General features: G+C 43.8%; 2 protein-coding genes across 4 annotated transcripts in view; one reads left to right on the top strand and one right to left on the bottom strand.

The window, feature by feature from the left end:
• Positions 1-4,241, bottom strand: part of abraxas2 (abraxas 2, BRISC complex subunit) — a 45,455-nt gene extending 41,214 nt beyond the window's left edge. The window contains exons 1-2 of one of the 2 annotated variants that reach the window (XM_038821485.1): positions 4,032-4,241; positions 1,890-1,980 (exon numbers count right to left, since the gene is read on the bottom strand). In XM_038821485.1, the coding sequence (XP_038677413.1) occupies positions 1,890-1,980; positions 4,032-4,079 (139 nt within the window). In that variant the 5' untranslated portion in view covers positions 4,080-4,241. Of the gene's footprint in view, positions 1-1,889; positions 1,981-3,029; positions 3,157-4,031 lie in introns of those variants that run through there. The other variant, XM_038821484.1, reaches the window with a different exon arrangement.
• A 1,543-nt stretch (positions 4,242-5,784) lies between these two features.
• eef1akmt2 (EEF1A lysine methyltransferase 2) lies at positions 5,785-23,039 on the top strand. Of its 2 annotated transcripts, none has more exons than XM_038821491.1 (6): positions 5,785-5,933; positions 14,413-14,478; positions 17,056-17,170; positions 18,222-18,329; positions 21,035-21,251; positions 22,514-23,039. In XM_038821491.1, the coding sequence occupies exons 1-6, from the start codon at positions 5,821-5,823 to the stop codon at positions 22,609-22,611; spliced, it is 717 nt and encodes a 238-aa protein (XP_038677419.1). In that variant the 5' UTR covers positions 5,785-5,820; the 3' UTR covers positions 22,612-23,039. The 2 variants fall into 2 exon arrangements, with proteins under 2 accessions (XP_038677419.1, XP_038677420.1); XM_038821492.1 differs by having other exon boundaries at positions 5,834-5,933; positions 14,403-14,478.
• The last annotated feature ends 1,416 nt before the right edge of the window (positions 23,040-24,455 follow it).

Here is a 24,455-nt window from a genome sequence, read left to right as displayed (position 1 = left end):
GTCCAGAAACTTTCGGTTTAAAATCTTTTTTTTAAAAAAACAAGCAATTTTATTGAGGTAGTTTTTTGGCATTGTAAACAGTTACAAACATCAACAGAAAGAAAGCAAAAAAGTGCAAACATCCACGTACATTCAATACTTCAGTCGTAACATACTGCACAAGCCTGCTCCTCTCCCATCGGTACTACCCACCAATTTATCCCTCCTACTCTACTCTACCCTCCCCCCCATTCCCCTCTTGCTGACGCTCACTCTCGCACAAAGAAGTCAATGAATGGTAGCCACCTTCGGGCGAACCCCTGTACAGATCCCCTCAAGGCGAACTTAATTTTTTCCATACCCAGGAAACTTGACATGTCCGTAAGCCACAACCCAGTCTTCGGGGGCTTTGAGTTTCTTTCGGTTTAAAATCTGTCTATGGGTGTTTTTGTCCCTTTTTTATCTCAATGTTCAGAGCCACAGGACTATGTTTATGTTAAAACAAACCCAGTCAAGCACCTGGAACCAGCAACTTCTAACACGATGAGTTAAGATATTTATCAATTATAGACTGGCTAACAAATTATTATTGCTTTCAGTGTTTGTGGAAACAATCGAAATGCCTAGTGCATTAGTATTGGAAAACACCTTCCACCTTGGTGCGTTTTGAATAAACAAAAACCTTCTACAAATGCATTTTACTCTACGAATTCAATAATTAAATGCAACTCTTTCCCCAAATCCTCTTATGCAAAAATAGCCAACATTCTGCAGCACAATACTTTCCTTTAAATCAATGCTTGAAAATATTAATTGCAGAAATTTCTTAAAAGGCATTTAGAATTATTTTTTGGTTAAATTGGTACCATCCATTAATCAAAGTCTATTGACCCACAATGTAGGGGGAGTAAAACAAAACACTTCCTACTATTCCTTCAGGAGCCTCCAGCAGTCCCTTTAAGGGCTGAAAAAATGTGATAACCGCACAGTACATACTCAAACTTTTTTTTCCACTCTTTGCATATTTATATTAAACTAGATCAGGTTCATGAAACACAATACATGGAATGAGTTTGACACCCCTGTATTAGAAATCAGATACCTCCAAGGTTTTCAGATGTTAACTCCAGAGTTAAAACAATCAAGAAGAAAAAACACTGTTGTATCTGTGAGGTTCAGCCAAAGTATCACACTCCTAACAGTTTTAATGTGTGTACGCGTTTACACATCTTCACTAGTTTGAATGTAGACCAAAACAAAAATACATTTCCAGAATGAATTGATGAAATATTAACAGGAATGCAGACCCCAAAAGATCATTTTAGATTTATTTGGTGTATCAATACAAGGTCGAACATTACAACAAAATCACTGCAAACAATGTCACTTCCAGAAGCACATCCTAATTATCGGCATCTCACAGCATCCATGGTTTTCTCCCCCACCTCTTGGGTTGATTCAATTTAGTCTCAGACAAACATTACAAGTCTCACTCCTCAGCCATCATTCAATTATTCTTAAGTTCACAACTTATGTGTCACATTTACTTCTGGCATATTCTAAACAAGTAAGAACTTTGTTGCAATGGAAAATTAAAATGTTAAAACACATTTGTTTACTTACTTACGCATCTGATACTTTAATTCTTTATTCCTACTTCCCTTCCAATTATTAAAAGCTCCATACAATACATCATTAGTTGCAATGAGACATGGATAATAGCTTTTCAGAAGGCCTGTTCGGCAGCTGAAACTAAAATATAAGTACTCCCTATCTTTTCATCAGAAAAACCAATTAAAGCCAAAACCGACAGAAAAGTAGATGGACCACAAATCCATAACTTTCAGCATAGATTGTAGTGTATTCCATCCACTCTGATATAATCACATGTACGAGATTAGCAGACTTACCTATTACTTGCAGTAGCTCTGTGTTGCTGATCTGTGAATCACTAATACTGAAAGTCTCAAGTTGTTTTACATCTCCCAAGAGAAAGCCTTCCTGCAATGAAAAGCTCAGTTAAATTAGAACAAATAAAGGATGAAACAAGACTGCACAAATAGAGGCAGAAATAAAAACTAAATCAAGTTATTTTACTGTCAGTAAAGCAACTTCACTCATCTTTACTTTTGCATCAGATAAACTTAAGGCTATCAAAGCTACTCCACTGACAAGACCTGTGAAATTATTGACAGTCGAGCTGTTTGAGGACCATCAAACTAATGTCTGCCAATCAGGCAGGTATCATTTGCTTGTGGACATTTTAATACTAGACATGATCACCAGAAACAAACTCCAGGCTCAAATGTCATCTGTCTGGCTGACAAAATTCCATGTGATTCAAGGCACACCAAAGCCAATTCTACAGCAAGGAAATTGCTCTGACGAAAGGTCATTGACCCGAAATGTTCACTCTTCATAGACGCGGCCAGACCGGCGGAATACTTTGAACAACTATTCTTTTTAAGTCAAGAAAACATGATCGGCCCAATTTTTTAAATAATAATTTACAGTGGAAACATTTCACAAAAGTTTCATAAAGAAAAGCCTCAGCATCGCGCATTCATTGCCTTCGAGAACTTGACAGCCGTTTCCCACTTTCGCTAAAAAGAAAACATTCGGAGAAACATATTTTAAGGCGAGAGAACCCCCGGCGGATAGTGGGCGCACCCCGGCGAACGGGGTGCGTTCGCCTCAAGGCTGCAAAACAGCGACTCCCAAAGCAGACTCACTCCGCCGAGTCCCTTTTGCAACTGATTTCCGCGGTGACCTCTGGCTTGCGCGACAGAGCAGCTGCTGCCGGCCCCAGCACAGGTCCCAGGCGCTCGGATCCTGCTGCCTCACGGATTTGATTATTGAACGAACGCCGAATCCACCAGCGAGGGAAGCCCGGGAGGGGAGGGGGTAAAGAGTCCGGCGACAGGAGCCGCACACTCGGCCTCTCCCTTCAACCAACCCAGAAAAAGCCCACTCCCAACGAACTAACGCCCTCTGATCATTAAACTGTGCCGCGGGGAAGCCGGGCCGGAGGCGCAGGCGCTGCCACTTACATGGTCCGAGGGGCTGTTGGCGTGATGATAAACTAAAGAACTGAAAGTGTAGCCCGATACGGAGGCAGCCATCTTTTTTTCAACCTTCCCACCCACACCCCCCTGCGGCATAGGAACTTCCGGTCCACACACAGACCGCTGGGGGCCACCGACTTCCGCCCCGCAGTTCCGCCCATCTTCCGCCCCGCCTGCCCATTGCTCTTTATATAGACTCAGGCCTGGCTCTCACTTCCAGCAGTTCCCTTTGGACCACAGCCGCCAAGCACCCAGACACCAACCCCCGCGAGTTTTTTTTGCCCTCTCGGAAAGTTGTCCAATTTGTGACTTGATCATAAATCTCCAGATAAAAGCAAATTACTGCGGATGCTGGATTCCAAAACAGAAAATGCTGCACAATCTCAGCAGGTCTGACAGCGTCTGTGGAGAGAGAAGGGAACTAGCTTTTCAAGTCTGGGTAACTCTTTGTCAAAGCGCATCCATATTTTTCTCCCACATCTCAACTAACTTAGCCCCAGACAAACGTTACAAGTCTCTCTTCTCAGACATCGTGCAATTGTTCTCAAGTTATAGAATCCCTACAGGGCAGAAAGAGGTCGTTTGGCCCATCGAGTCTGCACCAACCGTTTGAAAGACCACCCTACCTAGGCCCAATCACCCGCTCTGTAACCTCACCCTAAGGGGGAATTTACCATAGCCAATCCCCCTAACCTGCACATTTTTTGGACTTGTGGGAGGAAACCCGGAGGAATACCACACAGACATAGGGAGAAAGTGCAAACTCCACACAGTCACCCAAGGTGGGAATCAAACCCGTGTACCTGGTGCTGTGAGGCAGCAGTGCTAACCACTGTGCTACCTTGGTTGATAACTTAAGTGTCAAATTTACTTCTGAAACAAGTGCTTTGTTGCAATGGAAAATTGCATAAATCTCTTTACTTAGAAATCATATATCATAAATATCTCAGACATCTCTATACTGTTCCCCATTGTTTTCCCTTGTACCTTGTCCTGTGAGACATTCTGCTCATGTTGTTGATATTTATGTCCCATTCTGCTGAGCTAAGGATGTAGGTGCCAACAATGGTGCCAGAATGGGGCCAGTTGTCCGGTTTTCAACGAAGTGTAACTTTGTCATGTGGTTAATGTCAGATCTAAAATTTCCGCACTCTCAGTGTGCCTGATCCTGCAACAAGAAAAGCTGGAATAAAAACAGCAAATGCTGGAAACGCTCAGCAGGTCAGGCAGCATCTGTGGAGAGAGAGAAAGAGAGTTTACATTTCAAATCAACTGGTATGTTTTTGAATATTTTAGCCAAGCCCACCCGTTTAATTGATGGGTTTAGGAATGCAGCATGCCAGATCTAATCCTGGATGGGTTACAGCTGAGATTTGACAGCTTGTTAGGTATGAGCCGCTAATAACTGGTGAGATGTATTGTGCTTTCTCATACTCTGACCTCATGGGTATATCATTTTGAATTCTAATGGAGAATTCGTTTTTTAATGCCCAGGACTTGTTGATCTGTCCACTATACCTTTGCAGTCCAGTGGAAGTACATTTTGTTCCTTACCAGCCTATTTTATTTGCTGATTTTCAGACATTGATAACATAATTATTAACTCCTTGAAATTATCATTTAAAAGTTCTTCAAAGTATATTTGTTTATCTTGTGGAACATGAATATATTATTTTGATAAAGGAATACTATGATGTAGATACATATTTTCCATACTATGAGCTTCTGAACATCACTCAAGGAAACAGAACAGAGAACATACAGTGCAGAAGGAGGCCATTCAGCCCATCGAGTCTGCACCGACCCACCTAAGCCTTCACTTCCACCCTATCCCCATAACACAATAACCCCTCCTAACCTTTTTTTTTTGGTCAATTGATCATGGCCACCTGGGACCCTGGCGCCGTGAAGCCACAGTGCTAATCATTTGCGCTACCGTGTTGCCCAAATGTGCCAGGAGTGTAGTTGGATTGTGACTCTGCAACTGGATTAGTAATCCAGAGACCTGGACAAAGGATCACAGAGATGTGTTCAAATACCACCAGGGAAGCAGAGGAATTCAAAGTTAATTAATCAAATGTATCTGGAATAAAAAGGTAGTATCATCACGAAACTGCTGGATTGTCATTAAAAAAACACCTGGTTCACTTTTGTCCTTTGTAAAGAAATTCTGCTATCCTTACTGGATCTGGCCTTTGTGCGATTCCACAACCATAGCAACATGGTTGACACTTATCTGCCCTTTGCAGCGGTCTAACAAGCTACTCAGTTGTCTTGAAAGAGGTGGCTCACAGCTCCTCAAGGACATTTTGGAATGGGCGATAAATGCTGGCCTGACCAGTGACTCCAACATCACCGCGAATGAATTAAGTAAAGGGAAGGGGAGAGAATGCTAGGTCACCTCCACTGAGGGACACGATTGAACTAAGGATAACAGAATCACCCCATACCCTCTCCACAACTCACAGGCATCTTTACCAGTCCAAAATTAAAATGAGAGGATCTCTGCTTATAGAGTTCAGGTTAATCAAAAAAACAGGACAAGCCAAATAGATGTTCTTTTGCTTTTAGCTCTTTGAATACTTGGCTGATCATTTTAATAATTCTGGATTAGGTGCAGCTTGACTGAGGACCCGAAACCCAAACTTCTGGTGTCTCATGGTGAAAGCATTCATTCTGCCAGTCTCAAATATGGCGGCCGCCCGGTAAGTCACACTCATTACGCACTGTCGGCACTTTGCCCCCGTGACCGACTAGACTTCCTGGGTCAACAGCAATGGACGCGACTGGGTATCCACATGCCTGCGAGAGGCAGGAGAAAGCAATCGCTCAGAGGCAACCCCCGTCCAATGATGAATTCCAGCCTTCTAAATTGGGAACTAAAGAATAGTGTGTGCTTTTCATACTTTGCTCTTTATTAAGTTGCATTTCAGCTGTACAATGAAAAGTGATTGCGGTGTCAGTTGTTGGAATGTGTGTTCGCTGCCGTGACTGTGGTAGACTGCCCAGCTTTAGGGCACTCATTGCAGAATAACCCATCCCCTGTGGCTCCAGCCCGAGACTCTGCGGCTCACTGCCAATGCCCCGCGCACTGAGAGGGCACAGCAGGCCACAGAGTTGTGATGGCCTGAATCAAGAACTGGGTTTAAGTCGGACACACCACTTGGCCAATGGGCATTGTATCAGGGCGAAAGGTGGACAAGCTCAGCCCAACCAACGCCGCAGACTGCCCCTCGCTGGGTACCGTGGAGCTTATTCCGCAAACAGGTCAAGCGACAGACAACCTTCGCCATCTGTAGCACCCCATTGGCAGGACACCACCAGCTCCACTTTGGAGCGCAGCTTTGTGGCATCGGACGGGAGTGGCCCATTGGCACCGGCAATCTTACAACTTCAGGTGAACAACCTCATTGGCATCTTCAATGGGATGAGGTACTTCAAAGTGGACCACAGGAGCAATTTAAAACAAAGTACGACACCAAGCAACATAATAAGATATGTCAAATGATCAATGGCTTGGTTAAAGAGGTAACAGAAAATAAGATAAGGAATAGCTCACTTGGCTGATCCTTAATCTGAACAATTTACTCCAGTGCTCTCCCTATACCCCTTGAAACCTTAGAGTTCAGATATCTACCTAGTTCCTCCTTAAATATATTCAGTGATTTGGCCTCCACCCTCTTTGGTAGTGAATTCCACAGATTCACCACCCTCTAAGTGAGAAATTTTTCCTCATCTCAGACCCAAATGGCGTCCCTGTAACCTGAGACTGTGCCCCCTTGTTCTAACTCCCCCCCCCCCCCCCCCAACAGCCAGGAAAAACAACAACATTCCTGCATCCAATCTGCCTAGCCCGCTCAGGACTTTATACATTTCAATTAGATCCCCTCTCATTCTTCTAAGTTCCACTGAATACATGCTTAGCCCACCCAATCTCTCCTCATACAACAATCCAGCCATCCCAGGAATCAGTCTGGTGAACCTTCACTGCACTCCCTCCATGGTAAGTATATCCTTTCTTAGATAAGGAGAGCAAAGCAGTACACAATACTCTAGATGTGCAGCTGCAGTAAGAGGTCGGAGAACTTAAGGGAAGAAAGCGAGGTAGAGAGTCGGAGAGGTATGTGTGTGGGTGGGGTTTGGTTCTCCAGAGCTTGGGGACTAGGCAATTGAAGTCCTGGGCTGGTTTAGCTCAGTGGGCTAGACATCTGGTTTGTGATGCAGAACAAGATCAGCAGCGTGGGTTCAATTCCCGTACCAGCTTACCCAAACAGGCGCCGGAATGTGGCAACTAGGGGCTTTTCACAGTAACTTCATACTTGTGACAATAAAAGATTATTATTATTCGGTACAGTCACCAATGGTGGAGCAATTAAAATTGAGAATGTTGAAGAGGTCAGAATTAGAGGAGCACAGATATCTCGGAGCTGGGGAAGATTACAGTGATAGTGAGGAGTGGCACGGAGGGATTTGAAAATAAGGATGAGAATTTTAAAGTCAAGACGCTGTTTGACCTGGAGATAAAGTAAGCTATTGAGCACAGGAGTGATAGGAAAACAGGGCTTGCTGCAAGTTAAGACTCATGCAGCAGTGTTTTGGATGACCTCAAGTTTATGGAGTGTACAATGTGGGAGAGGAGCCAGGAAAGTGTTGCAATAGTCAAGCCTCGATGTAACAAAGGTACGAATGAGGATTTCAGGAACAGATGCGCTGAGACAAGGAAACCTGCTGAAATACATTATTAAGGAGGTGTTAACAAAGCACTGAGAAAATCATAATATGATCATGTAGAGTCAGCATGGTGTTAAGGAAGGGAAATTGTGTTTGACAAATTGATTAGTGAGTTCTGAGATTGTAACCAGCAGGGTAGTGGGGAACCAGTGAATGTAGTATATTTGGATTTCCAAAAGACATTTGATAAGATGCCACATTAAAGGTTATTATTTAGGATGAGGGCTCATGGAGTTTGGGCAATATATTAGAAAGTTGGGTTACAGGCCTTTTTCAAGTTAGCAGAAGGCAAATAGGATGGATCAGTGCTGGGGCCTGAGCTATTTTTTTTTTTTTTTTTTTTAAATTTTTTTTATTGGAATTTTTTGCAGAAAATATAACAAAAAGTATAGCAAAAAGCAGTAATATGCAACTAACAGCCCCATAACACCCACAATTCCCCCCATACCGTAACATCACATGTATCACATTCCCCCACCCCCCCCCCCCCAAACAAGAGAACTTAACCATAAATTAAAATTAGATAAATCAAATTTAAATAAAATAAGCTAACATAATCAACGCCCCCCCCCCCCCCCACCCCACCCCCCCCCCCCCCCCCCCCCCCCCCCGGGTTGCTGCTGCTACTGTCCCAGTACCCTATCGTTGAGCCAGAAAGTCGAGGAAAGGTTGCCACCGTTTAAAGAACCCTTGCACCGATCCTCTCAGGGCGAATTTAACCTTCTCAAGCTTAATAAAGCCCGCCATGTCATTGATCCAGGTCTCCACGCTTGGGGGCCTCGCGTCCTTCCACTGTAGCAAAATCCTTCGCCGGGCTACTAGGGACGCAAAGGCCAGCACACCGGCCTCTTTCGCCTCCTGCACTCCCGGCTCTACCCCAACCCCAAAGATCGCGAGTCCCCATCCTGGCTTGACCCTGGATCCCACCACCCTTGACACCGTCCTCGCCACCCCCTTCCAGAACTCCTCCAATGCCGGGCATGCCCAGAACATATGGGCATGGTTCGCTGGACTCCCCGAGCACCTGGCACACCTATCTTCACCCCCAAAGAACCTATTCATCCTCGTCCCAGTCATGTGGGCCCTATGCAGCACCTTGAATTGGATGAGGCTAAGCCGCGCACACGAGGAGGAAGAATTTACCCTCTCCAGGGCATCAGCCCATGTCCCGTCTTCGATCTGTTCCCCCAGTTCCCCCTCCCACTTCGTTTTCAGCTCCTCTACTGACGCCTCTTCCTTCTCCTGCATAAGCTTGTAGATATCGGATATCTTCCCCTCCCCGACCCAGACCCCCGAGAGCACCCTGTCACTCACCCCCTTCGCGGGGAGCGCAGGGAATCCCTCCACCTGCCGTCAGGGCCTGAGCTATTTACAGTAATGACTTGGGTGAAAGTACCAAGAGTTAACTTAAGTTAACTTATACAAAGTTAGGTGGGAAAGTAAGCTGTAAGGAGGACACCAAGAGGCTGCAAAGGATACAGATAGGTTAAGTGACTGGGCAAGAAAGTGGCAGATAGATTATAATGTGGGGAAATTTGAGGATCTTTGGTAGGTAGAGTAGAAAATCAGAATATTCTTTAAATCATAGGAAACTTTCAAATGTTGGTGTTCATCCAAATTTCTGTCATTCAGGAAACACAGAAAATTAGCATGCAGATATAGCAAGCGATTGGGAAGGCATTTAGCATGTGGGCTTTATTGCTAGGAGGTTGGAGTACCAGAGTAATAATGGTGCACTACAATTGTATAGGTTTTTGGTGAGACCACGTCTGGAGTACAGTGCACAGTTTTTGTCTCCTTATCTAATGTAGGATATCCTCGTCATGGGGGCAGCAAAGTGAAGGTTCCCTAACTGGATTCCTTAGATGAGGGGGTTGTCCTATGATGAGAGGTTGAGTGGAATAGGACTACACTCTCTGGAGTTTAGAAGAATGAGAGGTGAACTCATTGCAGTGTGTAAGATTCAGAGAGGGTAGCTGCTGAGAGGTTGTTTTCCCTGGCTGGAGAGTCGAGAACTAAGGAGCATAGCCTCAGGATAATCAAGGTGGAGATAAGGAGGAATCTTTTCATTGAGGGTTGGATAGCTTTGGAATTCTCTATGCAAATCGCTGTGGATGCTCAGTTGTTGAGTACTTTCAACGCCGGGCGCAATAGATTCTTGAACTTTAAGGGAATCAAGGGAAAATGAGGTCAAAGATCAGCAATGAGCCTGTTCCTTATGTCCTTGGGAAGATTGGCCATTGCACAGTCCTTGAGGAGATGAAGTCAGGTCTTCACACTGAGTATATCTTCTTTCATATTGTGTTGAACGTCTTCTTGAGTTCTTTGCTCAAAGGTAGGTCTGACCCACAGTGCTGAGGTCTCCACCACAGGAGTAGCAAAGAGACTGGTCCCAAATCCACCTCAACTGGACTGGGGATAGCACCCATTTAATTGTGTGGCACAACCACTGTGCTAAATGGAATAGCTTTAGAACAGATCTAGCAGCTCAAAGCTGGACATCTATGAAGCTCTGTGGACCATCAACAGAGGGCATGATTTAGCGGAAAAAATTCGATGTCGGCTTTCGGCATTTTTGGTGGGGTGTTTCTTGGCGGCTGCCGTGCTAATGACACCGCTTTTCAACGGCACTTTGCCACTTTTTTGGGCTTTGGGGAGCTTCTCCCCGTCGAGGCCACACTTAAGCACTTTATTGGCAACAGGATCAGCTCCTCGCAGATGGGGGTGCCATTTCGAACAGCGCCCCGATCTCTACACCCCCTACTTTCAGGACCCCCCTTCACACCCTCACCCCAATCTTCCCCTTGAGCCCCCCCCCCCCCCCCCCCCCCCCCCCCCCCCGTCTTGGGCAAGGCCCCCAGGTCCTGACCCCTGGCAGTGCCACCCACACCGAGCAAAATGCGGTGGCTGAATCGCGCCCAGAAGCTTCTTCAAGCACAATGTATAATGGCACATTCCCCCTGCTATTACCATCAAGTCAGGATATCAACCCTTGTTCAATGAGGTGCACAGGAGAGTGTGCCAGGAGCAGTATGAAACATGTCTAAATATGAGATGTCAACCTGGTGAAATTTATTATTGTACGACACAGGACTACATGAATGCTAAGCAGAGGAAGAAGCATGCAATAGACAAAGGTAAGTGATCGCACAATCAATGAAACAGATCAAAGTTCTGCAGTCCTGACACATCCAGTCGTGAATGGTGGTGGTCAATTAAACAACTAACTGGAGGAGAAGATTCCACAAATATCCCCATACAAAGGTATGGGAGAGCCAAAAGAAAAGGCAACAGTCACCAGCCAGATGTTCCAAGTGGCTGATCCATTTTGGTCTCCTCCTGAGGTCCACAGCACCTAGATGCCAGTCATTAGACAAATTAATTCACTCTATGTGATACCAAGAAACGGCTGAAGGCATTGGATACTTCAAAGGCTATGCGCCCTGAAAACATCCTCACAATAATACTAAAGACATGCATCAAACTAGCCACGATACTAGCCAACTGAGTACAAAGTCTGCACTGACATCTGCCCAGCAATGTAGAAAATTGACCAGGTATGTTCTGTCCACAAAAAGCAGGACAATCCAACCTGGACAATTACTGCCCATCAAGTTTACACTCAATCAGCAACAAAGTGATAGAAGGGGTCATCGGCAGTGCTATCAAAAGACATTTACCCAGCAATATCCTGCTCACTGATGCTCTGTTTGAGTTTTACATTGTGTCACCTTGTGTTGCCCTATTTCTTTTCATGTACTAAATGATCTGTTTGAGCTGCTTGCAGAAAAATACTTTTCACTGTACCTCGGTACATGTGACAATAAACAGACAAACGAGTCATTATAGCCTTGGTCCAAACATGGACAAAAGAGGTTAGCGAAATTGCCTTTGACATCAAGGCAGCATTCGAGCAACTGTGGCACCCAGGAACCCAGAAAAACTGAAGTTAATGGGAATCAGACAGAAAACTCTCCACTGATCGGAGTTATACATAGCACAATACATAGCACAAAGGAAGATGATTGCAGTTGTTGGAGGTCAATCAACTCAGCTGCAGGAAGTTGCTGCAGGAGTTCCCCAGGGCAGTGTCCTCGACATAACCACCTTCAGCTGCTTCATCAATGACCTTCCCTATGTCATAATGTCAGAAGTGGGGGATGTTCACTGATGATTGCCCAATGATCAGCATCAGTCGAAACTCTTCAGATCCTGAAGCAGTCTGTGTCCAAATGCAAGACCTGGACACATTCAAACTTCAGCTGATAAATGCCAAGTCACATATTCGTTACATAAGTGGTAGAAAGTGACCTTCTCCATCAGGAGAGATTCGATCTCTCCTTGACATTCAATGACATTATCACTCCTGAGTCCCCCATCATCAATATCATGGGGAGGGGTTACCACTTTTTTCAGTTCCTGGCAATTTGTTCCAGGCAGCTAGCTGCAATGCCTCTTCTGACCACTGCAACGCTGATCCTGGAATGACCTGGGAGCCCCCCACTAATCTGATTGGCCAACAACTCTCCAAGGCAGGACTTCTTCTTGGTGACAGGCTGAAGTCCCTCCTTCTGCCAATCAACGTTCATTAGAGTGTGCAATGGCATTGGGCCTGCCTATCAACTCCGCTACTGGTGGAGGCTGAGCCTCTGCTACCCTGAGAATTGAGGGCACGGTGATGGACTTTGAAGTCCCCACACAAAATGCATTGTGTGCCCTTTCTATCTTCAGCCCTTCTATGTGTTTAAAATCGAGGTGTACTGAGGAGGGTGACCATAAGACATGGGAGCCACTTGGCCCATTCAGTCTGCTCTGCCATTCAATCATGGCTGATATTTTTCTCTTCCCCATTCTCCTGTCTTCTCTCCATAACCCTTAACCCCTTATTAATCAAGAACCAATCTGTCTCTGTCTTAAAGAGTGGGTGGGTGGTGGTGTTCAGCAGGGGGTTTCCTTCACCATGTTTAACCTGATGCCATGAGAGTTCATGCAGTCCAGATTTGATGTTGAGGACTCCCAGGGCAACTCCCTTTCAATTGTACATCCCTGTGCCACCATCCCTGGTGAGTCTGTTCTGTCCGTGGGAACATATCCCAGAGGGATGGTGATGAAGAAGTCTGGAATATTGACTGAAAGGTATAAGTCAGTGAGTATGACTAGAGCAAGCTGTCTAGTGTATTTTGGTACAAATCCCCGAATGATGGTGAGGTTTGCAGGGTTGACTCAGTAGAGTGTCCTTTGTCATGTCTGGTGCCTAGGTTGATGCCTGGTGGTCCATGCGATTTTATTATTCTTTCACCTTTCTGTAGAGGTTTAATACAAATGGATGGATTGCTAGGCCATTTCAGAGTGCACGTAAGAGTCAGCCACATTGCTGTGAGTTTGTTGTTACATATAGGGCATACTGGACAAGGACAGCAGATTTGCTTCCCTGGAGTACACAGTTTTTTCAATTTATTTATGGGATATGAGCATCGCTGGCTAAGCCAGCATTTATTGCCCAACCCTAATTGCCCTTGAGAGAGTGGTGGTGAGCTGCCTATTTGTACCGCTCCACTCAGTGTGGTGTAAGTACAGCCACAGTGCTGTTGGGAAGGGAATTCCAGCGACAGTGAAGGAACGACAATCTATTTCCAAGTTAGGATGATGAGTGGCTTTGAGGAGAACTTCAAGGTGGTTTTGTTCCCTAGTATCTGCTGCCCTTGTCCTAGCTGGTAGTGGTTGTGGGTATGGAAGGTGCTGTCTAAGGAGCCTGCTGAATCATACAATCCAGTTGTCTTATGGTCATTACTGAGACTAGATTTATTTAATTTGTTGAATTTAAATTCTGTCAACTGTCATTATGGGATTTGCACACAAACCTCTGGAGCATTAGTCTTGGCCTCTGGATTACTGGCCCAGTAACATTACCCCAGTGCTACCGTTCCTGGTAAATACAAAGTTTTTTATTGGATATGTGTATAGCTACTTTATAAGAAATTCTACATCCTTGGAACATGCAGAATTGTTATGGTGGCTGATCTGTTTTAGTATCTGTGCAATGGAGTGACAGAACTGAGTTTCAGCACAATTTTTAATCTACTGCACATACATGCTTCTATTACACCAATGTGGGTAATACCATTGATGGAAACAATTGTTGGCTCTGCAAAACTATCTGCGCCATAACAGTTCTTTTGGGGTGGCACAGTGGTTAGCACTGCTGTCTCACAGCGCCAGGGACCCAGGTTCCATTCCGACCTCGGGTGACTTGTCTGTGTGGAGTTTGTGTGGATTCCTCCGGGTGCTCTGGTTTCCTCCCACAGTCCATCCTTTGGGCCCTTCGTATCTGAAAGATGTGCGGGTTGGATGGAGTTACGCAGCTGGGACAGGGGGGGACAGGGACTGAGACGGGGGGGTGGGCCTAAGTAGGGTGCTTTTTCAGAAGTTCGGTGCAGACCTGATGGGCCGAACGATCTCCTTGTACACTAGGGATTCTATGATTCTTTTGAGAAAATTTAATCACAGCATTTCATTATTGAATAAATTAACTTGTGTTAACATCTTGTTTTATTCTGCTCTTCTGCCTCACATCAGTTTTTTGCAAGTGAAAATTTGGTTTTAATTTTAAATGTTTTTTTTTTACTGTATCTTGTAGTTGGGATCATGCTTATGAAAGGGAGCTGCAGTCCTTTTACAACTCAGGCGATATTGGTGAAATTTGGTAAGGAGCAAATCTTAACGGTTGTTAATGCTTTGATAAGTATCAGTGGCGGTATCTTGTATATCTGTCCCCACCCTGCCTTCTATTTAATTCAAGGGAAAGGATATCTTCAAAATGAGGAAAAAAAGATACTTTAAAACCGTAGCTGTGACAGTAATATATACTTAGTAAACAGGTAGTTGTTGAAAGAGCTCAGAGTCCCATGACCAAAATAGTGACCAAAGAACAATACAACACAGGAATAGGTCCTACGGCCCTCCAAGCCAATCACGAGTCCTATCTAGACCAACCTCCTGTATCCTTCTATACCCTATCTGTTCAAGTGCCTATCCAGATAAGTCTTAATGGTCGCTAACGTAGCTGCCTCAGCCACCTCACTTGGCAGTCCATTCTAGGCCACAGTGTAGGTTTCCAAGGGTCACTGCTGAGAATATTTCAAAAATACTTTTTTTTTAAACTTGGATCTGTCTTGAGAATGATGCTCTTCTAAATGCCATATTCTTTCAGTAATGTAAATTATATTTTGAAACAATAATAAAATAGTAGAACTGATCAATGATTATTATTTTATCTGCAACCATTATTATGATTCCATCGGCATTACAGAGACAAAACAAAATTACTTCCCTGTTGCCCTCAAGAGAGAAATATGTTAGAAAACCAGACAATTAAACTTCACAATAATCGCACATACATACAAACAATACAGTATCGTGAAAGGCTGTCAGCACGAAATATTTTCAGTGATCCATTGAACTGGTCTTTCTTCAATAATATTCGATCCTTGACTAACCTTTATGGTCACAACCGAGTGGATGAGTGTTCACTTTGAACGGTTCAGTGCACGCAATAGTGTCTTTTTATGCATAATGTCTTTTTATATCTTCGTATTAAGATATGAATTATCACAAAAGGTTCCCTGAAGCAGATCACAGTTTGTGCAGAGTCTGCTGCTCTCTGATAACATAGGCACTACAATTATTCTCTGAATCTGTGGGCTGTGGAGGGGGAGATTTGAACTGGTTTCACGCTACTATTCATTACTACTTGATCAAACCAGCTGGAAAACAGAACCGATTTTCAAATGCCCATGTGGCCGGGATCCGATGTTGGCGCATTGTCCAAATCGTGGTCCCGGAGGTCGTCTCAGGATCCCAAAGCCTCCAGCACAGTTTGGAATTTTCAAAGAGAGAGAATGGGAAACCCATTCACTGGCAGTTAACGGTCTATTAAACTCCTTAAGGAGCTTGTTCAGTGAGAAAAATGAGGGGCGATCAAATTGAGGTACACATGTTGATAAACGGTATGGATAAAGTAGACGTGGAGTGGATGCTTCCTCTTGTGGGGCATTCTAGAATGAGAGGTCATAGTCTCAGGATAAGAGGTAGCAAATTTAAAATAGAGTTGAGGAGAAACTACTTCTCCGAAAGGGTTGTGAATCTGTGGAATTCGCTACCCCAGAGTGCGGTGGATGCTGGCACAGTGAGTAAATTTAAAGAGGAGTTAGGTTTTTAATTGGTGATGGGTTGAAAGGTTTTGGAAAACGGGCAGGATGGTGGAGTTACGGCCAGGATGAGATCAGCCATGATTATATGGCGGAGCAGACTCGATGGATCAAATGGCCTAATTCTGCTCCTATATCTTATGAACTTCTGAAGGGCGATTTCCAATATTTGCGCAAACCCAAACAGTGTGGTGCACATTAGTGCCGACTCATTGTGGAAACATCAAAATGTTGATTTGAATTTGTTTAATTAAAATTGATGGGGCCAACGCACCGGTCGAGTGCTATATCTTATCTTTGTTTACATGGCCATTTTCCTCCGTGTTCCAGCACCTGGCCTTTTGACCAGCTGCCACTCCATCTGGCAAAGCAGCGGCAAGCCCAAACATGGCTGCTGTCTGCATTTGCCTCTGGTGTCAGGATGACAGCTCCAGCTTCCTGGACATCATTAACTGGGAGCCGAGGTCACTTCTTGCTTAGTTACAGCATTTGAATTTTAAAATAGTGTAGTGAGAGCGACGCTGTTGAAGCGGGGGGGGGGGTTTAGGAACAAAATTTATCCTGATGTCATGTTCCTGAGCCTGCTTTGAAAAATCTGCCCAGTGTGTTTGCGTGAGGGTAAGATTTGGCTTGTTGGCCTATCTCTCAGTTCATAAATGAGAAATGGACTCTCCAGGCAAAGACTCAGAGAGCCCTTAGTGTCTTTATAACTTTATCCAGGTCTCTCCAGGGTGGGAGACGAGGGATGGGAGGAAAAAACAAGAGTTTTATAAATTAATTTGCAAAAGACTTGTTTTCATTGACATTCTAAATTAGTGCCTTTTACCTTCAAATATATTTATGTTTTGAAAAAAAGCTGCAAAGCCTGTGAACAATAAATGCAATTTAATTATTTATAATCTCACATGGCCCACCAATATTATTTTCTAGATCCCTCAGGTATATGGTTTACTGCTTCTTTGTTCACCCTTGTCTGATTGGCTTTTTTATTAATCAATCTATGGCAATAAATACTGATGTAATTTCTCAGAGATAATTGTTAGTCAACAGTTACAAACTCTGTTGTCCTCTAGGTTTGGTGAAGGAAGCATGGATCGTATAATAACCTGGTTGGAGATGCAAAATATCCCCAAGGATGTGGCTCTGTTGGATATAGGGACAGGAAATGGTGTTTTTTTGATTGAACTCGTAAGTGTATTCCATAACACTAGAGTAAAATATAATTCATCGTAACTTAAATTTACTCTCTACCCACACTCCAGCTACATTTCCATTACCCATAACCTTGCCAGATTCTCATCGCTTTGACTTTATACCTTCACCTTCTGGTTCTCTTGCAATGGGCTGCTTCTTTGTTCCCTGCTTCACTGTCGGTGGCCATTCTTTCAGCTGCCTTGTCCTTAACCATTTGAGCCACCTTTCCCAGGATTTCTGCTTTGTTACCCTCTTAGAACCATCCTCGTAGACTGATTTTGTTCCTCCTAAGCTGTTTTCCCCCCAGTGCCCAGTTGAAGTCTGTTTGCTATCCTCCCACCCTGCAAAGTGCTCTGAGACATCTTTGTATCTAATGAATGCTGTGGAAATGTAAATTGTTTCCTTAAAAAGGCATCGCGCAGTGAATACCAATTTCCACTTGCATTTTCCATCCCTGGCTTGCTGTCCAGCTGTATTTGGAACTGTCGGATCCAGGCCACAGCTCTCCTGGAAGTGATCACATGCACGTGCAGAGCAAGTGTGTCAAATTGAGAATGTAGGGAGGTACCTGTGGACTCCCTGCATACTTAAAACTTCGAAACAAATTTGGAAAGTTCTCAGAAGGTCCAAGAGAAGAAACAAGTTTGACACGATGCTGAAGATATACTCAATATTATCTCAAACCGAAGTTGCTGACAGTGACAAGATGGGCCGAATGGCTTCCTCCTGTGCTGTAACTTTTCTATGGTTCCTATGGTGTGACCCTGCATCCTGCAGTAGATTTCGCACGCCTCTTTCTATTGCAGTCAAATTGGTCAAACATAGCACCAAGTGGAAGCTGCAAATTTCACCTCACTGCAAAGTACAAATCATTTTACAGCAGTGTTAGACTTTCAGTACATCACTTGAGATTTTCAGTTTCAAAACTGAGAATAGAAGGACAATTCTCAAGCCTGAAAATTTCCTGATATCAGGTATGTTAATGATTAAAGACAGCTAAAAGCAGACCATTTTATATTTTATCCCAATTTTGTTTTAATTAAAGGCAAAATCTGGATTTACGAACTTGACTGGAATTGATAATTCTTCTACTGCTGTGGAACTTGCTAAAGCTATTGCTGAAAAGGAAGAGGTGATGTCTTTGAAATTACAGGTATGGATTTTAGCAAGTATTCCCTTCACATGTCAAACGATTGTCAAATGTTGCACAGTAAATGCATCTTTCTTGACATTGCTCTCTCAAATTATTTAATTATTTATTTGGCTCTGACAAGAACTCTATAGCATTCCCAAGCCGACAGGCGACTTTCTCCAGCTCTCTGCCAATATCAGTCTCTGACTGGCAGAGGGGAGGTGGTAATATTTCTGCGTTGACTTCTCGAATAACTATCCTCTCTGAGGAGAACAGTGCCAGTTGCACTCAGCCTTTTTTTCATGTTACTGGGATGAGGTTGGCAAATTGCCTCGTTTGAAAACACTGACCCAAACCTGTATCTTCCTGCCTCTGGTGTAGCTTGTTGATTCATGGATGTGCTGTGCCACATGGCTACCGAGGATTTTTTTTAAAATTCACTCGTGAATTTTTGATTTCTCCAAAACTGTGAATTGAAGATAACTTCCCTCCCTGCGCTACTCCACCTTCCATCCCTCACTCATTGACGACAGTGATTTGACTAATGACTGGGGTTCCGATAATGTAGCATCTCACTTGTCAAAGTGCTCTTTCTTTGTGTGACCTTGAACATCTTGGTCTGGATGATCCATTTGTCTACTGCCTTTACCCACTGAGTTGTCTGTGGTTTTATTGTAAACTTTCTTGTCCCATAAGGTGGACGTGGTGGCCCAGTGGTATTGTCACTAGATTAGTTATCCAGAGACCCAGGGTAACACTCTGGGGACCCAGGTTGGAATCCCATGATGGCAGATGGTAAATTTTCATTCAGGGAAAATTAAGAATTAAAAGTCTAATGATGACCATGAAACCTTTGTTGATTATTGTAAAAACTTTTTCTGCTTCACTGATATCCTTTAGGGACGGTAATCTGCTGTTATTACCTGATCTGACCTACGTGTGCCTCCAGCCACATAGTAATCTGGTTGACTACTAAAATGCCCACAGTTCAAGGATTTAGGAATGGGCAATAAATGTTGGCTCAACCAACGGTGCCGACATCCCAGTAATTAATTTCTAAAAAAACAGCAACACCAGGGGAGGGCAGTGCCCCAGAACTGGATAGCAGAGAAGACATTGCGGTAAAATGAAATGATCACTAATCTTGGAGATAACAGAGAAGTGGAGAAGGATGGAAAGAGAGAGAAAGAGCAGCCACGGTCACAAACGCACAAGAATTCATTCGTGACTTTGATCAGTATGGCCTCAGTTCTGTGGATGGGTCAGAGATAGATTAGATCAATTTGACAAAGGAATGGTGAGAGAAGCAGGAATGTAGTTGCATGGCAGTCCAGGACTTTGGAGAACAAAGAAAATTTTAAGAATGGCCAGTTGTTAAAGAAAGCGAAGGGATTTAGGATATTTTTAACAATGTGTTCTTGTCACATGGATAACGCTAGCAAGACAGCATTAATTTCCACCCTCGTTGTCATAAGAGCATCAAAAGTCAGCCACATCATGTGGGACTGGAGTCTTACATAGATGAGACTGAGCAGGAGAGAACAGATTCCCTTCACTGAAGACGTTAGTGAATGAGTTGAGTTTATGACAATCTGGCAAACTCCATGGCAATTTTCTGGTGTTAGCTCACGATTTATTGAATTTAGTCTCACATGGGTGACATATGAACTGATAACTTCTGGATTGCAGGTTAAGTACCATCACCGCTGGGCGATTAATCCCTACAAGAATAGAAAAACAACAGTTTTGAGGATAGCCAGCAAAGAGAGATAGGTTAAGGGGAGCCCAGGGAAGGCAGCCGCTGCAATGTGGACAGCTTTAAGTATGGATTCATAATCCATTGTGTTCCTCGTGTACTGGTTCTGTGGGTAATCTGTGAAAGTGTCAGTCGTGTGGGAAAGGAATGTGGACAATATACTCTCAAGTATTCAGAGAAACTGGGAGTCAACTTATACATTCCTAAATGGAAGGATTAGCTGGTTAGCTGGAATGTAGAGTTAATGCAATTAAAATAGATCTTCGTGTGTAATTGACTCATAAATTATACAGAGTAATTGCTCAGAAGTTAATTGCTGGTAACATAGCAAATGAAGGAGGTGTATTCTGATGCCAAGTTTATTTTTAATCTCTGCAAGTCCTTTGTCTGTTTTGGAATTTTAAGCATTTCTCAGGCATGCTGCTCAAACTGTGGCACCAACCAATTGTTTTAACTGTACTGACATTGATTCTGTATCAGCACCCCCTCGTGGCGAAGTGCTGCAAATAATAGGATAATTTAAGGCACCAAAAATTGTTTATTCACAGTCTGGACGAATGTAGCAATAATGAATTTTTACACATCAGTCATTTCTTGCTACCAATAGGTAGTGAGCTTTTAACGTTAGCCCACAATTACATTGCTCCTTTTAATCATCTTTGTAAACTGTCCTACTTTTCAGAAAGGATTGTGCCAAATATTCATCAGAGTTCATTGTAATAGTTCTGTTTTGCCAAAATGATCAAACTCTCAAGTCGGCCACAAAGATGAGCTGATGGATAGTAGTAATAATTACGGTTTTAGCTAAGTGATTATTGCTGAGTGGAAGAAATGTGACCACAATAACATGAAAGGGAAACTTCCATCCACCCCTCCCCCCGCATCCACCACCAGATCCCTCTGTGCCAATAAACTGGAGCATTGGAAACATTCAAGTTTTGTTCTTAACATGGTTTTGTTTTATTTTTAGGTGGCAGACTTTTTGCATTCATTTCCTAACCTTTCTCAGTATGACATTTGCATAGACAAGGGAACCTTTGACGCCATCAGCCTGAATCCTGATCAACCAGCTGAGAAACGGAGTTTGTATCGGCAGGCCTTGCACAGTGTTCTGAAGGATGGAGGCCTGTTCCTTATAACATGTTGTAACTGGACCAAAGAGGAACTAGTCAGTCACTTCAGTGAAGGTATTTTATTTCTATCATAATTTCACTGGTTTTTTAAAGGACCAACTTTATTGTCTTTAAGCCTGAGACTGAACAAGTGTTAAGTTGGGAAGGGTAGCTTCAAATCCACATTTTAGCATTCTGGCATTTTTATTTTTTGCTGTGCATCACTTCTGTCCAGTAGGTGAAGCTGTTCCTTTTTGGATTACTCCTGGCTGGCTAAAACATGTTTGAAATAGACACTGGAATCAAAGTCTGTCAATACCTGACAATGGAAGAAATGTGCATGGTAGCACAGTGGCTAGCACTGTTGCTTCACAGCTCCAGGGTCCCAGGTTCGATTCCCGCCTTGGGTCACTGCTGGGAGTCTGCACATTCTCCCTGTGTCTGCGTGGGTTTCCTCTGGGTGCTCCAGTTTCCTACCACAAGTCCCGAAAGACGTGCTGTTAGGTGAATTGGACATTCTGAATTCTCCCTCTGGAATGTCGCGACTAGGGGCTTTTCACAGTAACTTCATTGCAGTGTTAATGTAAGCCGACTTGTGACAATAAAGATTATTATTAGTATTATTAAATCTTTGATTTACACTTCTCCTTTTACTTTTTACATCAGTCAGTTTGATTGCTGGGTGGTGGGTGTCCCAAATTCACTGCCTGAATGGGTGGTTGAGGCTGAAACACTCAGCTCATTTCAAAGGTACGTGGATCTCCATCTGAAGCCCTGTAACCTGCGAGGCTGGTGCTGGAAAGTGGGATTACATTTTTCCCCCCCTCTTTTTTTTTTTCTGGCCAGTGCAGAAACGATGGGCTGAATGGCCTCTTTCTGCACCGTAACTTTTCTATGGTCCTCCCCATGTGCTATAAAACAGTTCCTCGTGAGTGCGACCTTCCACGGCATTAGCTTTGTCCTTTCTCGGGTAATGACTGAAGGAGAGCAATGAAAGGCAGGAGGTTTCTGTCGCTTCCCTCAGATACCTTCAGTCCAGTAAATGGATTTGTCTCCCTCAGCAGTTGTGCTGAGAAATAAAAATGCTGCACACCTGTTGCACCAAATTAGACGGACTCCGGTACAGTAACTGTTTAACAATGTGGAATGCCAATAACTTCTATCAATCTTGGGCCAGACCACTCCTGGCCTCTACTATGTTTAAGGACCCATTTTAATCGATTTAATGAGCTCTGTATTAGATAAGTATGTTTCATGGTGCCGAATTAACTTTCCAGAGATACTGTAGTTGCTATGTGCAATACTGTAATGTGCTCTTTTTATTTGTTTTTTTACAGGATTTGAGATGCTGCAGGAGTTACCAACACCTAAATTCCAGTTTGGAGGAAAGGTTGGAAGTACTGTAACAGCACTGGTGTTCAAGCGGAAAGAATAAGTCTGGGGAACTGCAGATCACAAGACTACCAGTGTTCAGCTCCAAACTGCTGTTTTTCGAGGACCAGGGGCTGATTTAGCTCACTCAGCTAAATCGCTGGCTTTTAAAGCAGACCAAGCAGGCCAGCAGCACGGTTCGATTCCCGTACCAGCCTCCCCGGAACAGGCGCCGGAATGTGTCGACTAGGGACTTGTCACAGTAACTTCATTGAAGCCTACTCGTGACAATAAGCGATTTTCATTTCATTTTTTTTCAGAATTGCTTAAACAAGCTGTAACTTGTTCCATGAGATATGGTTTCCAATTATCTATACATCCTAATTTCAAAATCCTGCACAATTCTTTGTGAAAATGGTTACTTTCAGCCCGAGGTCAGTTGCTCACTGAAGCCTGAAGCTGAAACAGCTATAAAAGTGTACCCTAAAATGATCTGCGACTTTTCTAGTGAAGAACTTATTATATCCTCCACCTTGCCTCATTCACACTGCAACACCACACAGTATTCATCAAGTGTACTAATGGCCCCTGGTGGCAGCCAACTGGGAATGCAAGAACCTGTGGCATAGATCATAGAATTTACAGTGCAGAAGGAGGCCATTCGGCCCATCGAGTCTGCACCGGCTCCTGGAAAGAGCACCCTACCCAAGGTCAACACCTCCACCCTATCCCCATAACCCAGAAACCCCACCCAACACTAAGGGCAATTTTGGACACTAAGGGCAATTTATCATGTCCAATCCACCTAACCTGCACATCTTTGGACTGTGGGAGGAAACCGGAGCACCCGGAGGAAACCCACGCACACACGGGGAGGATGTGCAGACTCCGCACAGACAGTGACCCAAGCCGGAATTGAACCTGGGACCCTGGAGCTGTGAAGCGATTGTGCTATCCACAATGCTACCGTGCTGCCCACTGTCATGTGATTTGTACTTGGGAAGAGCTTCAGTGTGAAAACAACAGATTGTAGTTCAGCCACTTATTCCAAGAATGCAGTGAAATTCATCATTGCCTTATTTTATACCACATTCAAAATCTGTATGAAAAGATATCAGAGGTTGTTTTGCTGGGTGTGACATGTCAGAATGATTGTGGGTGGTTTGAAAGCTGTGAAGAACATTTGCTCTCAAATTCAAATGTGTTAGCCTACATGCTGTAGAGAGTTTGCATATTTCAAATGTAGGTATTTACAAGTTAGTGTGTCTTGGCAAAGATGGATTGTGTGTGATAGTGACCTTGGTAAATAAGATTAGTTTTTTTTAAAAACTGACTCAACATCTATAATTTAGAATCATATAGGATCATAGAATTTAGAATTTACAGTGCAGAAGGAGGCCATTCGGCCCATCGGCCCTGCGAAAGAGCACCATACCCAAGCCCATACCTCCACCCTATTCCAGCAACCCCACCCAACCTTTTTTAGACACTAAGGGCAATTTAGCAAGGCCAATCCAGTAACCTGCACATCTTTGGACTGTAGGAGGAAACCGGAGCACCTGGAGGAAACCCTTGCAGACACAGGGAGAACTTGCAGACTCTGCACAGACAGTGACTCTGGAACTGTGAAGCAACTGTGCTACTGTGCTGCCCTTAGAATTTGTACTTGAGAAGACAGGAGTTACCGCTGGAGGTAGTAATTTATAGAATGGAAAGATGAGAGGAGAAAATCACAGTTTTGTGTTGAACGTAGCCTTTATATAGCATACTAGCACAGTAAAGTGCAAGTCCAATGCTGCTTAACGGATGTCCTTGAATGCTTTCCTTTTTCCTTGTTTGTCTTTGACTGTTTTCTTCACTCTATTCTGAAGGTGCCAATACTGGTTGGGTTGCAGATTGCGGTTTCTA

This window comes from Scyliorhinus canicula, chromosome 16 (assembly GCF_902713615.1).
Source record: "Scyliorhinus canicula chromosome 16, sScyCan1.1, whole genome shotgun sequence".
In the NCBI taxonomy this organism is placed as follows: Eukaryota; Metazoa; Chordata; class Chondrichthyes; order Carcharhiniformes; family Scyliorhinidae; genus Scyliorhinus; species Scyliorhinus canicula.
This window is presented reverse-complemented; position numbering and strand designations above follow the sequence as displayed.